We start from the raw sequence: 24611 nt of genomic DNA on the forward strand, positions 1-24611 counted from the left end.
TCTACACCTCGCATATGATAAGTGGCTCTACTAATAATGGCAGTAATAACTGGATCTATTGCTTCATTTGACAGTGTAGTCTCTTTCTCACCCTAACCTGCTTTGCAGCTGTACAGCAGAAGAAACAAAGCTGACATTTGCCCGACACCATTTTCTCTGATCCACAGGCGCTTTTAATTATTATACCTGTCTGCACCTCTAAATACAATGAAAACACAAGCAAGTCGAAAAAGCTTCTTTTTTTTTATCAAAAGAGTATCACGTTATACTCAAGCGCAGGCGTGTGAAAAGAGAGGTGACAAAGAGAGAAGACGTGGAACACTCAAGGTCGAAGAAAGTTTTCTTGTGTCTTCCAGAGGTGATAACCGCGTCTGAAAGCTCTCATAAAATGCCTCCTTAATTCCTCTTCTTTATCCCACCAAGGCCTACATTCCGTCTCCTTTCTCCCCTTTTTCTTCCTCTCATGTTTTATGGTCCTTGTCTTGGGGAGAGGGGACTTGTTAGGGATCTTTGGAGATTTACAGTCAAGTTTTTTTCTATCAGAGAGAACACCGTACCAATCTTCAGACCGATATGAAAGGATGTTTCATAGAGGCACTCTTCGAGGAAATAAAAAAGAAAAAGACAGCTGTCTCAAAAGTTTAACTTTCCTCCTAAGATTAAGTTTTGAGGGAAAGTTCTGCTATTTGTTAAATAATAAAAAAAAAACTCTGTCAGGCATTTCTTATTTTGTTATTTACTTTGGAAAACTTTTAAAAGCCTATCCCCTAAATTGCTCAGGCACAGATACTCTGAATGCATCAAAGCTTTCATGGTTGCATACTGGGGAGGTGGGATGCTTGACATTCCACATGCACACACACGTACATGTGCACTTACATACACACACACACTCACACAGCCACAAACAGCCAGCAAATTGATTCAGACAGATGAATATTTGACATCTGAGGACCCGAATAGCTTCATATCGAGCAGCTCGGGGGCCTAAAGAGGAGCAGTCGGCCCTCAGCTGTTCACCCATAACACTAATCTTAATGGTTAAACAGATTCAATCAATCTGCAGATGGCACAGCGCAGGCAGAGATGTCCACCACAGGTAGAGTAGTTGTGGTAATTTTGCAGACAACAGCAACATGGCTACATGCGTGTGTGTGAGTGTGTACGACTGTGCTATAGTCACCGTTTCATGGTCAGTTTGTCTCTTCCATGAAACAGCATGAGACAGAACCAATCTACCGGACCATAAAAGTGGCCTCAAATTTAGCATTTAATTGGCAACACTCTAAACATTAATCAAGCACTTTGTCAGAATGATGTCAAACCTTGTATAAATACAATCCATATTCATTATTCTGGGGATAATTTCATCGCCAAATTTCATTGTCAAAACATGCAGGTCAGTTCTCCTGTCAGTGCCCTTGACCAAGGCACCGGCTCGGTGGCCGCCCGCCGCCCCTCAGGGATGGCTTTAATGCAGAGGGCAAATTTCACCGAGATGTGCTGTGTTGAGGATGATTGCGTGTGACAATGCAGAATCTTCTGCTTCAAACTGTCATATCAGATGTATAGTAAGAAATACCCAGCTGTATGGAAGAATATGGGGGTAAATTAACTGAATCATGCATGAGCTCACGTAGTGGTTACGTGGATGAAATGTTAATATCATATAGTGCTTGTGAAAGTAAAAGGCCTGTACGTAAAATATAAGTATGGAAAATCATATTTTTTTATTATTATTGTTGATTTTAGATCCAGTGACATAAAAAAAAGAAGTCATTGTAGATATTGTAAATAAGGGCAAGCGTTGCCTTGAGTTACATGCATGATGTATCAAGCTTGAAATCATTTCCTGATGTCAAAAAGTGAGTCGAAACTGAACAGAAAAGCCGTCAAGAACAAATGGCTCTTGAAGTATGACATTGAAGAAAACACTTCCCCACTACCATGAAGCAAGGACTGTCTGTTTCATCCTGCAGAGCGCCTACACTCTCTCCATTAAGACAACATGTGTGTGCATTAGTCACATTTTGTGCGTCGCCATAATGCATTCAGGTCTACCGAATGTGTGCTGTATGAAGCTTATGAGGACAGGTGAACCAAGATCCTGGCAGACTGAGGGAGGCAGAGGCGGACAGATAATTAAAGAAAAGAGAAAGGGATCAAGGGCATACTGTAAGTTGAAAATGAAAATACACATGTGGGTGAGGAAATGGGATGAAAAAGGGTTCGCAAATGAGAGCAACCGTGTTGAATAAATGATTTAAATGTCATACCTTAGCCAGTGCTCACACATGATGAGTCCACTTAATAGGCCTGCAAATTTTGCCTGGAAAGTAATTACACATAGGTTCTTTCTAGTATGCGAATAACGAATAAATTGTAATTATGCCTCAATGCAAAATTTCTCAATCCAAGAAATAAAGCTATTATCAAGTCTTGAATTACATGAAACCAAAAGAGCAATTTGTAAAATGATATTAACCTCTTTTGAATCGTATAAAAGAGAGAATCCCTTCTGCCCAGTGCTCATCTCTCTGTCTCTCGCTGTCGAAGCACAGCTTAACTCCCTCAGTGGTAAGTGATGGAAAGGACGAAATTGGCTACTTTCGGGACAATGACTTGTTCGAAATTCAAACAACTCCTCGCAGCCATTGGAGCACCTTTGAGAGGACGGAAGACAAGAGGAATCTCTTTCATCCGGCTAAAAGTCTTAGAGGTGAGCCACGGCCCCCGACATTGAACAACAACGGCCGCAAAAACGGGCACAGCTCAAAGGACCGTAAAGGAGACTGAGTTGCTGAGTTTGTCGTTGGAAAACCCAATACGTTTATGCTAATGCTCTGCGGCTGACTTTAATAGATGATGTGGCACACACCGAGATGAGACACATGCACATGCAGGCACATGTTGCAGGCACAGACCGCAATCTGTTGAATTAGACGCCAAACATTACAGATTCAGCTGCCTGTATATTCAGACATCTGTGATTTTCATCTATTCGGCAAGATATAAGAGAAACTTATCACTTCCATGTATCGACTTTTCAATTAGAATGTTATGAACAATTGTGGCTCATTTTTTAGTTCAAACGTCTGCGCCAACTTCCAAACAAAACTTCCAAAAGAAAAACTTTTACTTTTTAATAAGTGAAGAGCTCACACGGTGTTTACAAATTAAAATGCAGAGTCGGCCAGTAACCTTAAAGAAAGTAGATTTTGCTCCATTAGAGCTAATTGTAACAGAGGGAAGTATGCAAAAAGTTGGCGAGTTGGGGTTTTCAGCAACCATGTGCTCGCCCTAATCCCCATCTACTTCTTCCCAACAGGCAGCGAGGAAAATTAATCTGAAACCTACTGTGCTCAAAGGCGTCTGCAGCTGAGGCATCTTTCCTTTCTCGCACTGCCAGTGGCACTTTGGAAACACTCACCATCTCAGTGCTCCCATCAGCATGTGCATCTGAATTTGCCACATTCAGCAAGACAACTCCCAAAACACACACAAACGCACACACAAACCCAAAACAGCAACGCAATTCTGAGGCTTCAGTAGCATCCCTTTGCTTTTCTGATAATAAGAGAGTCCTCGGCTGCTTTTTCATTTCCAATCTCGGAGCTCTGCACTGGAAATGCCATGAAATAGACCCCCAAGCCCAACCCCTGGTGTGATATGGAATAACCTGCAGAGAACATCAACTGTTGAATTTGATGTTCAATGCAGCTTTTTACTGCTGCTCTTTCCAAGAAAAGACAGAGAAGTGAACATGCGAATGGATGAAAATTGCAATGCTTTGCACATTCATGCATTCATTTACGGCAAACAGCAGACACACACGTGCACACAGACACGCACAAACAGACACGCACAGCGCACGAACACACAAATAAGGCAGCCCAGTGGGCAGAAGGATAATGGAAGAAGACTGTGTAAATCCCATATGTGCTTAATCCAGACACTTACAAGAGAGTGTGATTCATACTCTATTACACTCGACTAATACAGCTGAGAGACGCACAGGGCACAATCATTTCAGCAGGCATGAACCAACAAAATAACACCCATGAATCCTCTTTATGGGGACTTTACTGAAGACAGTGTGAAAGGTCAGGAATAAATGCTTTGTACTTATTAGCCATTAAAACACTGGTGGCTTTGTGTGTATGTGTGCGTTTGCGTGTGTGTGCGCATTACCTTGCCTGTAAATGTGTGCAAAGATAACAAGGGTTCAATGGAAGGAATTTCTCTGCATGGCTGTGCAGGTCTCCAGTATGTAAACCGTTTATTATACAGAGCTGCAGAGTATTTCCTGCAGATCACATACTTCTGAGGATATTTTCTCTCAGGAAGTGGGATGTGAGGTTGTTAAAAGTCCAATATTACAAAACTTTCTCTCTTCACTTGATATACTGTGTATTAATGGCTTAATAAAGACTGAATATTGAAGTTACGGTAATTTTAGCTTCACTTAAATGCATGTACCTAAAACTTAAAATGAACCTAAATGTGCAGGTCTGAGCTATTAGTTTGAGTAAACACATTTTAACAAGTGGACTTGTTCTGATTTGCTCCCTTTTATAAAACATTAGTGAAATCCTTCCCATTGGGCATGCTGGAAAATCTCCACTCATTAGTTTTACATCCTTTCAAGTGGAATCAGTATTGTTGGCCTGTCAGGGTCCACGATTGTGCCTATTTGAAAATCTAATCTTCATCCTTGATGTTTTTGTGCTGAAAATGTGCTGCAGTATCATGTACCTTCATTTTGTTCTGTAGCCAATTGCAATACCTTGAACAAATACACCACTAAATAGCTAATTAGGTGCAAAACAAGGCACAGTCCATTGCCAATAACTGTCCGTGCTGTACTGCAAAATGTGAATGTGGGTCTTTGATTACGTGTGACCAATTTAATGCTCTCACACCATCAATTATACACAAGGCCATAATTCTGCACCATCCGAGGCTCAGGTGATTGCATTTGTTCTTTTAGCTGAAATTGAATTCATACCGCGCTGTATGTGCTGGAGGCAGTACTAGCTAAGTACCACAGGATTGCAGTGAAGGTCACTTTCACGGCGGGGTGAATGGTTGAGTGTGTGGGCCGTTTCTGATCTTCTAACTTGAATTGAACAACAAATGTTAAACTTCAGAGTTTGATATTTTTTGATCCAGATAAAAAAGAAATAAACAAACATGGCGTGCAGTCAACCCGCTCCAAGGTTTGCACTGATCATGCTTGCACTCGAGATCAATGTAAATCAATGACAGCAATCACCAGAGCTACTGCAGCTGTCTACAGGAGCCTGCTCCTTGTACCCCCGTGCTGATCTCAAAATCCAACCAAATTACGCTTGCGCTTATCCAATTCTACTTTCCAGCTATCAAATGGACACAATAAACAGTTCTGACACTGACGTAATATGGACTGCACACAAACACAAAAAAACAAACAGAAACCCTGAAGCCCCCAAATTGTTCATGGCAGGTGATGCTCACCACTGGTTATCCTGTTCTAGGCAAAACAAGTCAGACAGACTGGCCTTCAAGTGTTAGCAGAGGGGTTTGTGTGTGTGTGCAAGGCTGAGGGATAAAGTAAAAAAACAATAATAGCCACCCTTCCCAGAGGAAGGGTTTTAAAGTGTGTATCTCTTTCTGCGTGAAAGCAGAGCCCAGACAGAAAACACAGACACATGAAATGTAGGACAGATGCTGTGACACAACAAAGACGGCAGCTTATTCAAGTGACAAACACACAGGGATGTGGAGGGGGTTTTAGGTTGCTCCCCAACCTTAAAAAAAAAAAAATAAAATGAAATAAAAAAATCCTGTTCTTGTGTGTTTTGTGCAACAAACACAAAACTAACACAGGGAATACTTTGTCAGTCTGCGTCTGCTGCGTGGCTGCTGCTGTCTGCCAGTCTCACACTCACCTTTCTTGTCCCCGAAAAAGAGGGTCTGCTGCGCTGGGTTTGACCACTGGAGGGAGGTGTTGTCATTATACTCCACACGGCAGGTCAGGTTCGCCGTCCCGCCCTCTGTCACCGTCATATTCTGAACCAGAGGGTACTGACCGCTGATGCCTGCACCGTGACACATAAGAGAAACATGTGAGGGGATGAGGAAGCACCAGTAGGAAGAAAGAAACACAGACAGAGTGGTTTGTTTTTGATTTGTAAGGTTGCTTTGTTAAATTTGCTCAATAGATTTAAATCTGGCAAAACAAAAAATGATTATGTAAAAGCACAACTATGAAGCTAGAGTATAAGTTCACGTGATTTTTAGCAAAAAAATGTGCATGATATAAGGAAAGTGCTTTTCTGTCACCAGAGGAGCAAATCAGCTCCTCACCACCCTGCAGGACAAAGAGAGGAAATCTGGTTGATGTCTTTGAAAAAAGCTTAAGACCCTAATTAGAAAGCAAATGTTCAGGCACGATGGCCAGTCACTACTGTGTGCTAAATTGGACCCTAACATGGAACACACAGGGGGCATTTAGCCCGCGGTACCAACCCTGAAACCTCAGCTACGCGGGGAGGACCAATTAAAAACCGTTCTCCGTGGACTCGCGTGCATGTGTGGATGGAGGTGTGTGTGACGCCTGCATCCAGTGAGAGGAACAGAAGGATGAACTGAGCTGTGGAGTTCTGTGAGGCCGAGCAGAGCTGCTTTTCAGCACCATGGACAGGTCGCTTTCAGGACTGGTTCGTCAACAGCTGCCAGCCAGTGTTCAGGACTCTGGACAGCTCACACTGTTATGTGTGTGTGTATGCTTTGGTGTGTGTGTGTGTGTGTGTGAGAGAGAGAGAGACGCTGTAAGCAAGTAAATAATAATAACCATAAATCTATTCCTGTCCCCATCCCCAGAGGACAGGTTTTAAAGACTGTGTGAATAAAGGCTTAGGTAAGAAAGATTATTCATCCCCAGCTAACTCTCCCGTCTTAAACCACCATCCCCCCAGGAAAGGATCATAAAACTGGGAAAAAAATAAATAAAACAAAACATATATAAGGAAAGAAATAAACAAAAAGTAGAATATCCAGGATCTGTGCGATTCTACCTTTCCGTTCAAAGCCCTCAAACGCATTCGATCGCATTCAGCAGGCAATTTCCTTACTTTGGTTAATGACTGCGCACATGCGATAAACAAACCCTCCAACAGCGCTTGTCTGCAGGGTCAGCGGGTGAGGCAAACCCCATCACTGACAGGCCCGTGGTGGAGGACGCGTGGAGAGGATGAGGTGAAGGAAGGGAGGAGATGCAGAGAGAGGTAAGTCAAGGAGCACGGGTCATTTCCAGTGTTGATTAAGGCCTCCCGAGGTTAATCATGCATGTGAGAGATAGAGAGGGAAGAGGAGGGAAACGGAGGAAAAATGGATCTGAGCTATGGGAGGCCAGGAATATGTTTTATTCATGAAAGTTTTGCATGAGGCATGATCTGCCAACGATTTACCGTTCTCCCGCGCCTGCCCTCGCTCTCTTTATTACTTCCTCTCTTTAAATCACTTACTTTTTCTCATTTTTCTCACTCGCGCGGCTGGGCGACACGCAGCCCGGTGTGATACATTTTATTCCTTTTGTGCCGGCCACAAAGGGAAGTTAAACGCCGTCCCGAACGGAAGCGGTGATGATTTTTGAGTGAGGTGCACAATGCGACAATATGAGTGTATAATTTTTGTTCATTACTGCTGTGGATGTGTCACTGCAAAATGTCAGCGAAGACGGAGACACTCTGGGGATGTGCTCGATTGCTGTATTGTCAACTAGGTACTTTTGCCTGAAAATATAATCTGCCTGTTTGTTCTCCAAATGACCTGCTTTTGAAAAAAAAAAGGGGGAAAACATGAGATTTGTTATGGCGAAATGTAAAACATACCCTGTGGTAACATGGGTGCATCCAAAATGCTTTATCTATCCAGGTTTTTCTGAGGACTATAAAACATGAGCACATTATGATATAATAGCATTTGAATTATACTGTAAGGAATAGAAATGTATACAGTACATATACAGTACATACATTTTGACCAATATTTCTTAGATAACTGCAAATCTTAAGATGGTAAAACAGACAGATTGAGTTCTTTAGAGAAAATCTATGATACTGATGGCACTACAGGTGTCACACATGAGATCCTGCATCCATCAGGACAGAGGCTAAGCATTAAAAATATCAAAGTCTCTTTTTGTCTTTCCCTTTTCTCCTCTCCAGTGGTACTCGTGCCTACACATAGTAACAATAGACCAGGGATCCCTCTGCCTAAGCTCCGCGTCAGTGTCTGGTGCTCGACAGTCTAGCGGGACTGAAAGGGCCAAAGGGGCCACAATGATGGTTATATTAGAACAGTGCAGTGCTCTGTGCGCCTAATTGGCCGGTGGAGTAGGTTCTCCTGTCCTCCCCTCTGGCCACCCAGACCTGATTTTAATGTATCTCCTGAGGGAAGGAGGCAGCTGTTCTCTCCTGATTTCCATGTCTAAATTTAGGTCCTTCCCTCACTTCAACTCCATCGCTTTCTCCTACTTTCAGTTTCGTGCTCTGTCTTTTCCAGTTCACATCCATTCCACTCAGTTCCCGTCTCTCTCCCTCTCCCTCTCTCCCCCGCCTCTCTCCCTCTGTCGCGTCTCCTCCTCTGGTTGATCCCTGAAGGGTGGCATTTCCACTTTCTTAGTCTCTCATTTTCATATTCTCTCTGTCTCCCGGTGCTCCCCGGTCTTTCAAATTTATCTTGATCCTACCTTCTTTCTTGTGCTCAATTGTGCTCTATGTCTCATGGAGAGCGGGGTCAGTTTAATTGCCCTCCACTTTGACTGACATGCCAAGGCTAAGCCAGGTCAACAACATCCTCATCTGCATGCCATTATGTTGTACCGACATAATGAAATTAGCTTTGCTTTATTTAGCTTGAGTTGGATAATATATATGTCACCGTAAATGGCATGTACTATAGAGCAACGCAAGACTTGACTCATTTGGGATGTGACTATTTAGAGCTGCCATTAAACAAATAGCAATCATAACTTCCTCTACAGACACTGAACCAGAGCTCATCCTCACACTTCACCCTCCACACAGCTATCTCCCTAGATGAGCTGAATCTTACATTTTAATGGGACCACTCAACACCCTCCCTCCACCGGTGTATTCACTGGCTAACAATCATACCTAGCTGCAAAGCTCCCCCACAATCATTTGGACTTCTGCCTCCCACCATGCAAAGAACCACATCCAGTGCCGCTCAAAAGACCAAACTATTACTTATCCAAAAAGCATATGCCTGTGCGGTCAGTAGAGATATTCACAGGGCACGGAGGCACATTCAGACACACAGCACCTGTTCCCAGAGCAAACTACCGGACAAATAATAATGATAAGAGTATCCTGGATGCTTCCTGTCTGCTCTCCGACATGACCTTTCAAGCAAGAGCAGCTGAGTCTAATAACCTTTCTTATTTAGGCATTCAAGAAGCAGAGAAAAAGAGAGAGATGCAGGCAGACAGACGGACAGCCTGGAGCTACTGACCTTTATGCCAGGACTGGAGCTCAACTGAGCTGTAGAGCCATGATGTATGGCTGGGAATACAGGATTACAAAATGGATTGAGGCAGCCCACACAGTTTTGATTTGCTGATTCACCTTTTAAGCCAGTCGAACGCACCTTATAAATGCAGACTTGGGATTTCGGCGCTGTATAATTTAAATTTGAAGGAGGAAAAGACTTGCTTCTCACAGAGCCATCTTTTCTATCAGCACTAGAGATTTCTGAGATCTGGGAATGAGGATGTCGCTCCAATGATGCATGAACCAGAGCTGACAGTAGGCAACCCTGAAAGTTAGCATACTCGTAATGCCACTGCGACTGTGTGCATTTACTACGGTAAAAACTGCATTGTCATTGTGAACACATGGCAAAATGGGCATTTGAAACCACATACAGTATCGGCGCCTTTGCACAGCGCTGCCTTAGATACTCGCCGACCCTGATACGAAAGGCATCCCGCTCAGACGATCATGAACGCGATGCATTAGATTACGCAGGACATGACGGTTTCACCACGAACAGTTAGTGTCTCTAAGGTTACACAGGTGGCTGCACAGCTGGATACACAAGGTTCTCAGACTGAGTGATTCTCGGAGTGTCAGGCAGCAGGGCAGCCTGGTGATTGGAGAGACCAGCACAAGGTCAAGAGTTTGATCATCACAAGAGCTGGTGTGAATTCATCAAGCAGCCACGTGTCCTGTCGCCAGAAACCTGGCGCCTCACTGGTTTAAGATACCAACGTCTTCCAGGAAGGGATTTGCTTTTTTCTGGGCAACAACCAATTTTAGTTGATAATATGGAACACAAAATGTTGTTAGCAACTTCCTGGAACAGAAGCTAAGATATCAGACAAGTGCATCATCGCTGCCTGGCCTCGCTCTGGGACTCATCCTCCCACTGTGACAGTTTTCACACAAACGCCTTCCTTTTTCTGAGGGACATGTCACATATCTGTCGTCCGCGAGTCAGAATATTTTGTACTGGCAGAATTAAAAAAAAAAAAAAACGAAATTAAAAGCGATGTAACTTACATTCACATTGCCAAATGTGCATACTCTCAATTTATCTTTCATATATCTGAGAATATGTTTATTTGCCCATGAAAAAACTCAATTAAACTTTATGGATATGATATCTGAATATCAGTTTGTAATATGGGTCCCATGTATTGCTATCTTCTTTTCATTTTCGGCCCTAAAAGTATTGACTGCCTGCTTCTGTCAGGATTATTTTCCTGGAGTACAACATGCGCACATGATGTATAAATGTCTGTGTAACATATTCAATTCATAGACGCCATGCTGGTTGAATTAGTAATAATGTGGAATTTTATGAATTTGTGTGACCTTTAATGAACTCTATGAGTTAGAAATAATTATATAAATCACATTATTATTATGCAAATAGCATCCTGTATTTTTCTGCTTTGTACTGTTTGTGTTTCTGAGTGAATTGTATGTTAATTTTCACATGCATGTGTGTGTGTGTGTGTGTGTGCGTGCGTGCGTGCGTGTGTGCACGTTTCCAATCTAAACTTTCTCTTTTGACAGTGATAAGATTCCTGCTGTGAGCAAATTGAATGCAACCCCTGCAGAGGGTGGAGCTACCTTTGTATTCAGTGCTGGCATACAACCACCTCAGGACAGACATTTCTGATCTGGAGATATGAAATTAATTATCCGGCACCAGAGAGAGGCCGGCTATGGCAGCATTGTCGTCATTTACATACAGTAATTAGACCAGGCAGCTGTTGGTGCTGCCATCACTAACTTGATGTCCAACTCAACCCCTGGAGTCAGATCAACAAAATATCACATACTTCTTCGTGGTGCTAGTAGGTGTTGCTTTAGCGCGGCACGGAGCGGCAGTATGGTAGGAATTACGAGTCGTCAGAGGCGAGAGGGACGTCTTTTTGGGTTGTTTTTTGAGACGGGAAGGGGGACGTTTTCAGCAGCATCTGGGATGCGAAAGGTGTTAACTGACATCAAGGTAGCGATGAAACATCCAGGAAGTATTTCTCCTACGATAGCACCTTCTTGTGTGCACAAAGCACTGCGAGAAACAAACACGCCAGAGCACACCGCAGCATTTCTGAACTGAACTTTTGTGCAATAGGAGCAGATCCTATATATCATCATTTACAGAAGCCCACACACTGCTTTGAAATTTGAGACCAGACACAAATATCATTTGCCCAGCATCCCTGCCCTTGATTAAGCCACATCAATTTAAAGGGCAGAGATATAAACCTCTGCCCATTCTCTGTGTGTACGCCGCCTGAGTTCAGCCTCGCTCGGTCCAGAATGGCCGGAGATCTCAGTATCCTTTCTGAGCCAAGGGCAGACATCTCATGGTTTTATGATAGAGGTAAACCTGGCCTTCATAAATACTTCATGCACTGCTTTCTTCCAGCTGGCAAAAGCAAGTAGAAGAAGCTGCGAGCAAAGGCGAGTTAGGTAAGGACAGAAGTCCATATTTTGACAGATAAGTGATAGGGGATGGAGTAAACAACTGCGGCAAGTGCAAAAAGGAACGACTAATATCTTAAATGCTTCCTTCCAGCCAAAGAGGACCTGTTTCTCACACAGTTACATTGTCTGGGATGTGCAGCAGACGTGTGGGAAACAGGCGTTTGCATTACGCTGCCCTAATTTTGGCACTAAATCTGAGCAGGTATACGAGTGATACCTCTTTGTACATTATCACTTGTGTATATGCTGGAAGTGGCTGAGAAGTGCGATGTCCACTAAATGGTATTTTCACTTCATCCTTTCTAGAATTTACAAAATCCCGGTGTCATCTGTTCTAATTTCAGCTCTACAAGGACACAGAAGGCAAAGCTTTGGCTACGTACGTTAAATCTAGCCTCAAATATTCCCACTTTAAATATAAGGTCAAGCAATGGCAAAGCAATATTAGTAGCCATCCACACACTTGCTGGCTTAGTAGGTTGCATAAATTAAATGTCATGAAAGCATAAGGGCAGGGAAGTCAGATTTATTGTGTGTGAAATTCTCAAATTTTCTCAAACTGATGTGGAGGAGAAATGCGCTTGACTTCTTCTTCTTCTTCTTCATCTTCTTTTTCTTCTTCTTCTTATCACAGGAGGCAATTCATTTCTTATGCTTTCAGACGGCGTGAAAGCAGGATGATCGCAGACTGGGGTGGCATTCATGAGGGAAATCAGACTAATCATTGCTGCCACCAAACTCCCAAACTCCCCGAATCAACATGCCACAGTGTGATTTCCTAATGTGTGGTGATGTGTTGACAGATACTGTTCATTTAAGAGTGATCTGGGGAAATGCTTCTCGCCCCAGGAGGGGAGCTCGGCAAGATTCAGCGAGCAAAAAGTGCTGGTTTTAAAAACAGCTCTCATCATTCGGCTCGTGCGTCAGATTTACTTTGCTGCAAAGCTCTTTTACCACAACTTCCAGTCGAGGCCCACAGCGGTGTGGGTGACATTGAAGATCTCGGACCGGTCTGACCCAGCATGAGTACATCTGAGGGCATCGTTTGAAAAAACTCTTAATATCACTTATCAGGTTGTCTGGATTTAGAGGATGGGAAAACCCCTGATTTGAAGCATTATTTTTGCGATGGATTTAAATTCAGAGCATTTTCAAAGACACGTTAAAGGTGCCTAGAAATCGTGTGTTCTGTGCACACACTCGCACACACACACATGCTCTACAGGTGACATATGTCTGTGTTGTATTTCATGAGGTCCGTTCTCGTGCTCATTTACACTCCTGGCAATGACGCCATGACATGTTCTTAAAATAACTGATTTAATCTTCCACCAGTTAAAAAAAATAGAAGAATAAGTGTGGAAACAGGAAAATTAACCTGTGGTGCTGTATGCAGTAATTGGCTGCAATATATACATATTAAGGAATGAATATATGCAAGAGGAGCCCTTAACCAGTGACTCAGTCCATCAGTCATGTACATATTTCTCATTGACGCACACGCACAAGCCGGCGAACTGGTGCTTTGAGGTGCACTGAGCCTTTATCTGCCCACTGATCAGCATGAATCTTATCTGGCTTGTTATGTTTTCTAACCAATAGCCTCATTACAACGGCGAGAGAGGCAGGAGGGAGACATGTGCTTGACTCTGATCTACACGTCCTCTGTTCCCCCATTAAGAGTGCAATGGATTTTCTATACTGTCACAGTGAGATAGAAAAGGATGACAGCCAGGTGAGGGCGGCCTTTAAAGACGGGAGGGGGGTCAACAGTGAATGAGACAGTCAAGCACATGCAGCTGCATGTTGGCTTTGTAGTGAGATGGTTTAAATTAATTTCGCATTCAGACGCAGCGGGAAAAAGAGGAAGCCCCACGTAGAGCAGCGCTGAGGGGAAACATGACGTTGACTCTGTTATTACTGTTGCTAAAGCTGGCGACGATGGAGGCGAAGGAGAGGGGAGATCTGTCACTCTACAAAAAGTTTTGGTGCCACGACAACAGGCAAACTTTTCAAAATGGCAAACCTTGCTTCCAGCGCTTAAATTACTGCAGCTTGTTTGCACAAAGGCAACAGTTTTATCACAGCAGACCGGCGCGGCTATGAAACAGAAGGCCAGCTTCGCACCAGGATTCAGAATCTCCATAGTAAACGTCCTCTTTTAAATAGGGGTCCCCTGGGAAAGATGCACCACATGGAAAAGTGGTGGAGAGTGCTCACGGACGGCAAAACAATGGAAGAGAGTGCGGTGCGTCTTCCCAGGGGAACACTTTGGACTCAACTGGATGAGCATGTGCAGAAAGAGTATAGATTTTTTGAGAACAGAAAGTAATTGGAAACAGCATTTACACAACATTTGTTTTTTTAATCTGTTGAATAGATCAGCTTTTTTTTTTTGTCTAGATGGGCCACTTGATTCTGATAAATGTGTTTTTACCATGATTGGTTCTTATTCATATAAGATTATTTGTGAAATATCAAATCTGCAAGCCGACACATTTACATTTGGGCTCATGCGCTCTCATGCTGCTCTACCTTTATTTTCAAGTTCAGCTCAGGTTATCTAAGGAAAACACATTATAACACACACACAGCATGGTGTGTGTTAGGCATGCCTCTCTGTCCTCTCGTCTGATTTATTATTACATCTCCGCTCAGGATATGACCTGCGCTTCCATAATCATTAGCCAAAGATGGTAAGTAAACAGAACGAGATTACAGAGGTGGTTGACTAAATTCTTAGTTTTGAGAGCCATATTTACTGAAGCACACAGCTGAATAAAATCAGGTTATCTCCTCTCAAATAAACACTGCGCCTCTCCTCTCTGACTCGCTCTGATCTCTAATCTGCTCTCGCTGCCATCCCGCAGACACAGGGAATGATGGAGAAGATTTTGATCACTGCAATTTACTGCCACCTTTCCAGAGTTCTGGCAGTGGCAAAGGGCAATATCGCACAATTAAATACTCCATTATTAATCTGATGACCTCGGACTGTCCTCGTCTGTGTTTATGAGCTGAATAATTTACTGTCAAATATGAAAAACACATATCATTGAATACTGGCACAAAGATGGCCGGAAAACTCTTCCTGAGCCTAAGCAAGCCGTTTTTTCAGAGTCATGTCATGTTTTCCACTCATTTGGTCGTGCTGAGTAAACAATGCATAGTGTAGTTGCCTGCGTTCGCTAAAATACACTAAAACTCCCATTACAACTAAACAGCGTATTTGATTTGAAATGAAATTTGAAATGGCTGTATGACAAAAACCTTTAAAAAAAAAAACTGCCTCGCGTCAAAAGATTACAATGTGACTGTTTGGGAACGAAGCAAACAGCGACGGCAAAACAAGAGAATGAAAGCAAACAAATGGACACATCAGTCAATTTCTTTGTTTCATTTTTTTTTTAGAAGAAAAAAGTAAAACTGTACTGAAGTTAACTTTGTCAGACTGAGCGAGAGGGACAGCAGGCAGACGCAGCCACAACTCACCTCGAACTTTGCCCTTTGAAGCCATCACTGGAGTCCCCAAGTAGAGGAGAGGGGTTGGATGGGCAGCGAGAGCGGCAGATGCCAGAAAACAGAGAGAGAGAAGAAAAAGAACAAAGACAGAGCAACTGATTAGATAACTGCTGGAAGAACAGCGTGTCTGTATCTGTCGCGCATATATGCAGGAACAGCATTGTCTTTATCTCGGGTGTCAATCATGAGTGCTGAAATCGCTCGACCCTGAAAGAGAATGTCCTGATTTAGCTCATCAGCAAATTGAGACCTTACAGTGTGGCACCTTTTAATTAGTCGCGTCGCATCATCTGGATCACGCAAGGAAGCTTGTCGCTTTCTAATGAGCTTGCAAGACCCGTAAGGATATGGGCATACCGTAGATATTATGTTGTTGATTAGCGAATGCTGTGCCTCATTTGATTTCTAGTAGAAACACACTTTCGGAACATTTTACAGTCCATTATCTTCGTTTTTAGCTCATGCCGATGTGGCTTCAGTCGCTTGCAGACATACAGGAAGTCATGGTTTGTCTGGCGCTGTGTGCTCAGGATAGTCATGCATGCACACGCAGGTGCACCATATTAGGTTGTGACTGACAGCACTGTAATCAGCGAGGAGAAGCACAAACAGGGCCGCCGTCCTGCACAGAACATGCCATGATACGGGAGGGTTCAGCAAGCAGCTCGGCGAAAACCATATAGGCTGATATACGGCCGTGTATAAAAACAGGGGACCTGCACACAGAGGACCTAACCAACAACGAGAGCACGACCTCTGAGACGCCCTGCTGGGTAAAAACACAGAAGAGAGCCAAACAAACAACATATATTGTCTATTAGCGCGCGCGTGTGTCTGTGTTTGTGCGCGTGTCCCGGGGGAATGACTCTTATGCTTCACACACGCTGCTTTGCCAAATTGATGGATCTATTGGAATGCCTCCAGTGAGCCTGAAAACCTGTACAGCTCTAAGAGACAGCGCCTGAAAAAGAATGAGAGAGGAAGAACAAAGAGAATATAACTGCAGGTGCCTGAGTCTGCAGGTTATAAAAAAAATACTGCGCTTTCTTTTCAATTTCGGATTAATAAATCACTCTCCCTGTACACAACAAATAAAATATAGAATTTCCCATTTTGGCTGGTCGACACGCTGTCAGTAGGTTTAAATTCATTGAAAGCTAGCCATACAAGCCAGCTGCTGAGCGATCCCACCACTCTTTCAACTCTCGCATGCCTATTGTGTACCGTCAAATGCTGATAGCCAAATCTTAGTGGCTGATGGGGGTGATTATGTTTTGTTAGCTCTCTCTCACAGCTCGCCAAGGAGCAAGATAGTTAGAGGACGTTGGGAGGTGGGGGAGAGGAACAGAACATTTCCTGTCCGTTTTTAAAATCTTTTTTGCAAACTTCATTTGCACACGTTTTTTGGTCTACAGCGTCGCATGTCGTGCAAGAGACGGAGTCTTGTGAGCACAAAGCTACAGTATTCCTGCACACACACACACACACACAAACACACGCCACCGGGGAAATTTTCACACCTTGCCGCCGTGTCACTGGTCAAGAGAGAGGGGCACCAACAGAGAAACAGGGTAGCGGATGTCACATGCCTTCTACATGAGACTGATGGCTCTGTGAAATATTCCCTCAGCAAAGTCTGACCTCGCTCTACTCCTGCCTTTCATCCCTGCTGTCAAGGTATGAGTTCCCTGTCACAACTCTGGCTCTGTGATCTCTCCCAGTCAATACCCAGGGAAAAAAAAGAGACAGATCCTGGAGACGAGAGATGGGGGGGAAAAAAAAAACAACTATATTTTTTTACAGCTATTCACTCGTAACAACAGCTGAATAGCTAGCGAGAGAATGAGAGAACACAAGCAGCAAAGAAAAGGGAAAAATGGTGGCAGTCTTATTCACTACACTCTCTGCACTCGTATCTCCGAGCATTACAGTTACCAGGCAACCAACACAACAGTTCGGTAAGTCCTGGCAAGCTGAAATTGAATAAAGCACTTTTCATTCCACTCTCTCATTCCCCCATTTTACCATGCCATGAGCAGAGTATTCCCAATCGATTGCACAATGACCACCTCTCGCACGATCTCAATACTCCTGATTGGACAGAATGCACCAAAGATGCCACAGAAACCGGGACCTGCAGGGCACCAAATTAGACTATTCTTCAATACAGTTTGTTATTTGAACCTAAACCCTGCTCTCCTGTGGTTCCCTTCTTTTCCACTGTCTCCTGTCCAGCAAAGAGCTCATTAAAAAAAGAAAAGAAAGATACAAGAAGAACTACAGTGTCCATTATTTCCACAATTTTTCAATCATGAGCAAGCAATGATTTCTTTTGGAGAATGGCATTCAAGGCAACAATTTCTGGTATTTTTAAATTCATGTTAAACTCTATTAAGTACAATTTTTGGTTTTACCTTTTAAAAAGTATTTCCTATAATATATAAGAGGAATAACTTGTGCTAACCCTACAAAGAAGCAACGCAATACTACGATTTTCAAAAAATCTTTCGAAACATTGGACCATTGTGGCAATAACTGTTGTTGGTGGACCAAACTGGGGCTACAACAGCAGCAACACTAGACTTTTGTACATTCAACACGCTCTGGTTCTGCTGTCTGTATGACTAAGCTCTTTGTTAACAGCTCCGACTGTATCAAATTTTTCAGCCCCCTAGTGGTCACTTCATGCAGCTTTAACATCATTCCATGGCATCATCCCATGGCGTCTAGTGAGTTGATCTGAGGATGAAAGCCCGCCGACATTTACAGAGGAGAACTCGCAGCCAGCTGAATGAAGTTCGATCCGTCCTGCGAGACGAAAATAGTCCAAATCTGCATCACAGGCAGTCCACTCTCATCACAAAGACGCTCCTGCGTACATTTTACGTAACTGAACATCACAACAACACCTGGTGATTATTTTAGATAACATTCAGTTTTGGTTGTGACCTCTGCCAAAGAGGTATACAGTTTGGTTTGTTTGTTTGGTTGTTTGTCAGCAGGGTTACGGGAAAACTGCAGGTCCAATTTTCATGAAACTTGGCAGAAGGGTGTAGCATGGACCGAGGAAGAGCTAATTACATTTTGGAGCGGATTCGAATCATGGGGCAGATACACAAATTATTTTAGTGGAATAAATGCTGCACATCTTAAAATCCAGTAGATAGTTGTAAAGTTCAAAGTGAATACAGCCATACAGGTGTTATGGCGCACTCAAGGACAGTGGTTTCATGGGACAACCTCTACAATTGTAACATTGCCACAATTGTAACAATGTTTTTTTCTTAAGCTAAGGTGAGGTCATGGAAATGTGAAGGCACACATATCATGCAACTAATCATGCTCTTACTCACATCCAAAGAGTTTTGGTCTGAGCTGTCTGAGTGCCCCTCCAGCTTAACGAGGCTTGAAGCTATTGGTCTAAGTATTGTGTGTGTGTGTGCATGTGTGTGTGTGTGTGTGTGTGTGTGTAAGTTTGAGAGAAGGAAAAGTGAGTGACTGTATGGTGGCGGAGCAGAAAAGCTCAGAGTTGTAAGCAGGTTGTTCTCCGTCTCTGTAACTGTCAGCGGGGAGCCGTCATAAATAAACTGTGTGATAGTTCATAGAGACACCGCCTACTGTGACACACACACACACACACGCACGCACACACGCACGCACACACACACACACGCAAACACACACATAGCGGTGATCATAGTATTCCCTTAGGGTATAAGTCTCCTGGGAGGACATGTGTTCAATTGCAACAACATCCTTCCTGTTTTCCTCTTCTTTCCCTCCTCTGTCGTTCTTCAACTTGTGTTCATTCAGGAGTTTGTCTCCATGCTTTTTCATACTCACTCTACCTCCTTCTTAACCCTTTCCCCACCTCCCCTTCTGTGTCTCCTTCCCCCTCGGGCTACCCTTTTCACAGTGGCAGATATATTCAGAGTCTGACACGCAGAGAAAAGCCTATGGAGATCGATGTGTGCAGCGTGGCTCTCCGTGCTGTCACATAGCATGATGGAGAGTTTAGCTTATCTTTCGTACAGCAGCAGCTGTTTTGCCATATGTTTGATGTACTCCAGGCCCTTGGAATACACCCAATATTCCACCGGTGAGCAGATTGCTGTAAAACCTTATCACACTCTTTGTCACCTTATGACTCGGCCGTCCACAAAGCCATCGATCCACGCATGCACAAACAATTGAGGAAAAAATAAACAATTCGACATATCCGCAGTGAGCCCTGCGCACATTTGTGACAATTTGGATTTCAAGGGAATCATCAGCATAGAAATAACATAAGCAAATATATTTAAATCTTATTTGATTCTGCAGCAAATGTATTTAAACCTTATTTGATTTAGTACAGCTTTTGCTAAGGGCTGCAATTCATCTCAGGGTAATAAAAGAGATGGTAAACACTGTTAATAGATGGAATCAAGCTTACTTAACGCGGCTTATTGCCACCATACTGCCTGCTTTATTAGATCTGTCTACCTCGTCCTTGTTTTCTCACATTACAGGGAGACACACATCTGTTTGTTTTGTCGTTTAATCTTGCATATTTGATTTCCACCCCTTAACGCAATTACGTGTACACGTCCTGTCCGTGGTAGAATCATCTGCTTGCGAGCCCAACACCCGTAAAACACACAGGAGGACGCGCACGGGCGTGCACGTGCAAAGAGGCATACGTGTTGATCACACACACACACACACCCACCCACTTGATAATATTGGTTTCATCCGTGCTAAAGATGGTCTACAGCAGTGTTTATGGTTTCGGAGTGAACGCCAACCAGATTTTTTTTCCCATGATGAAAATAACCAAATCTGGTGAGTCACCATCACCACACCATGTGTGAATGACACCAGACAGTCTGGAGCCCAGAGCTTCTTTTTACTTTTCTCTTTTCTAGCAACAACACCGTGGTCAACTCTCATGTGTACAGCACAGGTTCTATATCAGGAGAGATTAAAATAGCCAATATTCAGCATTGTGAGGCAGTGGCCTGGCTTTAAAAAAGTGACGTAAAAGGGGCTCTGGTTGCTTTATTTTGATGGAGGTCAGGAATTTTTAATGGAAACATGAAACTATGAGATGTTTGAGACATGCTGCAAACACATGTTTTTTTTCTATCTCTTTTGAATCACCTGTGTTGTATTGTTGCGGTTATGGGCATCATCTGGAGGCAATATGCAAAGATAACGACTCAAGGGACTCGCAGTTTGTTGCTGATTGTCAGTGGCTCGCAGCTAAGAACACGGCGAACACATACAGGAACCGTACCTGATGGATTTCCACCACCTTGGGCCTTGCTTTTATGTTGGCTGACCCAGCAAAAAGGCAACTTATTTGTACGTAATGTGTTTTTCCTGTCTGCGCCTTTGGTAATCCAGCAGCTCCTCATGACATAATTGGAATCATAATGGGAATGGATTTGACTACAAGTAAGAACTGGTGTCCCATAATCGCTTAATTAGGCCAATTACTAGCTTTTTGTCATGACCCGTGCCTTGCACGCCGGTTTTTGTTAAGTGTTCTCTTGTTGATTTTGCCTCATTCAGTTTGTAAGTGTTCATTGTAGTGTCTTTGTTCAGATTCGTTTCTCTGTTCTACTGTGTATTCCTAATGTCTTAGTCTATAGTCATGCCACGTTTTATGTAAGAGTTTTGTATTGTCTTAGTTCTCTACCCTTGCCCTGTCTTGTTGGTATTTTTGTTAAGTTTCCCATTGTGTCTTGTCTTTGCCTGGTTTTCGTTACTTCCTGTTTTATTTTGAAGGTTCATGTTATGTGTCCTTTTGTTACTTTACTTCCTGTGTTTTCCCTCCCGTGTGATTGTCTGATCGTTTCCACCTGTGCGTCATTAGTGTTTGCCCCTAGTGTATTTAAGTCCGTGTCTTCCCTTTGTCCTCGTCGGGTTGTTGTCTGAGAAACCTTAGTCAAAGTCATAGTCTGTGTTCTTGTTATTATTCTTGCCATAGTCCCATAGTGAGTGTTTGTTGTGTGGTTTCTTTGTCATGTCCGAGTCTGGTCTCACGTAAGTGTTTCTGTGCTGTGTTATCTTTGTTCACGTCCATGTCGTGTTTCATGTGTATGTCTCCTTGGTTTGCTCTTGTCCTTTGTTTCAGTCCATGTAAGTGAGTTTACTTTGTTCATGTCCAGGTCTTGATTTATGTAGTGTTCCCCGCCCTCAGTATTGTTCTGTTGTGCGTGTTATTTGTTTGTACGTGCATAACTTAGTTTCTGTTTTCTTTTCATAGTTTTGTAACTTGCCGATTTGTTTTCCTCGATAAAGATTTTGTGTTTGAGTACTTTTGTTATTAGATTCTTGTTTTATTCTGTTTTTAAGAGTGAACTTTGAGTTGATAGTAGTTCTCACCTAGTTCTGTCTGTTGCATTTCATAGCTTTTGTGTTTTCCTCCTTCGGGAGCGTTTTCTGTTTATTTTATTTAGTTTATCCCTAGTTATGTCTATAGTCTTCCCACAGTTTATGTAATTGAGTTTCTTGTCTTGTCGTAGTTCCGCCAGGTTTTGTGTTAGTGCTTTTTTTCAGTTGCTCAGTGTTTCCCTGTGTGGCCTTTGTTGTGTGTCTAGCCCTTAGAGTTTGTGTTTGTCCCCATAGGTGTGTCTTAGTTGTGATTAATAAATTTGTTAATTTAAATCTAGTGCCTCCCTTGGTTTGTCTGTGTTCATGTCCTGATTGTGTTTCCCTTTTATTGTATTGTCCATAGTCTTGCCCTGTGTGTTAGTGAGTTCCTTGTGTTGCCCTAGTCTTGTCTCGTTGTGTTGCGTGTTATTGTTTATCCATAGTCTACGTCCCCTTTGTTTGTCTGCATTTGGGTTCAACCCTTAGTTCCCCTCTTAGTTTCCCTCCTAGTTTCCTCTAAGTTCCCTCCTTCCTGACACTTGTCTTTTTTTCTGGCTTTAGTTATCCAATGTGCAATAGTACACAGACAAATATGAACAGATACATGGATGGATAAATAAAACTGCACCAACAGAGAGCAGAGTGAACAAGGAGTCAGACATTAAATAGCCAAAAGTCGTGAAATATTTCTTTACTGCCACATCTGCTCTGTGCCCTCTGGCAATCAAGGACTCCTCCTGATTATAACAAGTTCATATTGAAATCAGTGCAACACCATATGCCATGTTATACAGTCGAAGGGTTGGGAGGCATGCAGGCAGCAGCACATACAGAAGCCTCTTCTCCTTCATTCCTCTTACTTTCCTTATTTGCTTTCCGATAACAGTTTTAATACGCAGTGCGATATGTGTTTGAACTTATTCAGCGTAATGACTTCTATCATCTTATGCTTCTTTGAATAAAGGCCGCTCATTAAAAAAAAAGAAAAAACGGATTCTACCTGATGTTTCTAATGTAAGCACACAGCTGCATAATTGAGACAGGAAGGCAGCATTAATTATCTTCACTAGGCCTCTGAGTGATAATGGTTTTCTAATATTTCAATGTCGCTGAAGCAGAAGTGATGCAAAAGGAATTAGCGCCCATGTCCACTTAGCAAAGAGGATTAATAAGTTGGACTAACTGAAAAGTTTAACTACCGATGGAGCGTTAAGCGCACTGTTGCAATGGTTTTTTTTGCAACCTAGCATATGCTAATCAAGCACAAGTACTGATTTAGAGTGGTGATAAAACTATTGGCTAAAAGTCATCTGTGATACAGATTTTGTATTAACATCTGCTGCACAATTACAAACAAGTTTGTTCTGTGACAAGACAGATGCTCTTATTCATTAGTAAACCAATACTAATTTACAGCAAGCTTCAGCAGAGAAAATGATAATAATAGGAAAAAAATGTGGAATTTGTGTAAGTGATAAAGTAATCTGTAGTCACCTGAAATCCTTCTGTTAGTCCGGGCTCTGGTTCCCAACCTGAGTTCTAAAAAAGTGCACTCGCTACAGTCGTAACACAACCCACAGACAGTATATAAGGAGAGGGCTCGGTGACAGTGGCCTGGTGGTTTTAATGTCAAGACATTTTGGTTTACAGCTCCTTTGTCACTTGACTTCACAGCTGTTCTATAAGAAAGGTCACAGCACGCACAGCAACACAAAAAAAACACACGTGTACACTTACTTCATCTGCACTTGTTCTCGGACACTCACACGCACACGGCCGACACACTGCGCGCAGCAAAACATGTAATTCCACCAAACGCATACCTCACTGATTTGAGCCACAGAATGCACCCCCACACCGCCATATATCATGCCCTCCCACGCACCCACCAGACCTCATCAGAAACAAGTGACACTATGCAGTGTGTACTGCACAGAATCCCGTCCCCACGGTCAGAGGAGGTTCATATATCATGTTAATTAACTGGGACTCTGTTAGACAAATGGTGAGCCTGGAACTATCAGGTTTTATCTGGATGGAGCACAGTTCTCAGATATTAAACATCAAAGATCTGACGTCCCTGTTGGCAAAAGTTTTCTTAAATATTTAACTCCAACACTGCAGCTTGCTTGCAAAGCTGTCAGCTTTGAAGCACGACTAAAACCACCACACCACAGTGTCAGTAATACCTGTGATGCCGGTTAATAATAATTAATCATTACAGCCTATAGTGACTTTGAAATTACCCACTGAACGATCTATGATACTCTCCTTTCTAACAGATATGGGAATTGCCTCAAAAGCCAAAGCTCTGTCTGTGTGATGTAGTATTCATTATATGTAGCACATGGACATGGCAGCTGCAGCACCCCCTAAAACCAAACCTTTAAAAAAAAACTATCAACTGACAAAAAGGTGGGATGTACACATGCAGCTAAGTGTCCACATGATATAAAAACTGTACAGTTCTGTGGTTTGGACTGGAGTTACTGTTAGCAGTAACAAACAAACAGATAGATCTGTGTTATATAAGTGTCGTCTCCTCTATGAAACGTCTGTATCCTCACTGCGCTGTATCATTACAGACTATGATGAAACGGTCACGGGTCACATCTCTAGCTCGCAGCCAGGCGTAGTCTCTCCCTCTTCATCTCCTTGCAGGTCTCATGCATTAGTTCCATGTTGTTGACTGCGTGGTTGCTGTGGCTGCTGTGACATACA

The 24611-nt window shown here is 42.9% G+C and overlaps 1 protein-coding gene across 3 annotated transcripts in view; it reads right to left on the reverse strand.

The window, feature by feature from the left end:
• Positions 1-24611, reverse strand: part of cadm2a (cell adhesion molecule 2a) — a 209956-nt gene that overhangs the window by 49570 nt on the left and 135775 nt on the right. For 2 of the 3 annotated variants that reach the window (XM_041951996.1, XM_041951994.1), the window contains exons 2-3: positions 15501-15527; positions 5931-6080 (exon numbers count right to left, since the gene is read on the reverse strand). In XM_041951996.1, coding sequence (XP_041807930.1) covers positions 5931-6080; positions 15501-15527 — 177 coding nt within the window. The remainder of the gene's footprint in view (positions 1-5930; positions 6081-15500; positions 15528-24611) is intronic. The other variant, XM_041951995.1, reaches the window with a different exon arrangement.

The sequence above is a fragment of the Chelmon rostratus genome, chromosome 14, assembly GCF_017976325.1.
Source record: "Chelmon rostratus isolate fCheRos1 chromosome 14, fCheRos1.pri, whole genome shotgun sequence".
In the NCBI taxonomy this organism is placed as follows: Eukaryota; Metazoa; Chordata; class Actinopteri; order Chaetodontiformes; family Chaetodontidae; genus Chelmon; species Chelmon rostratus.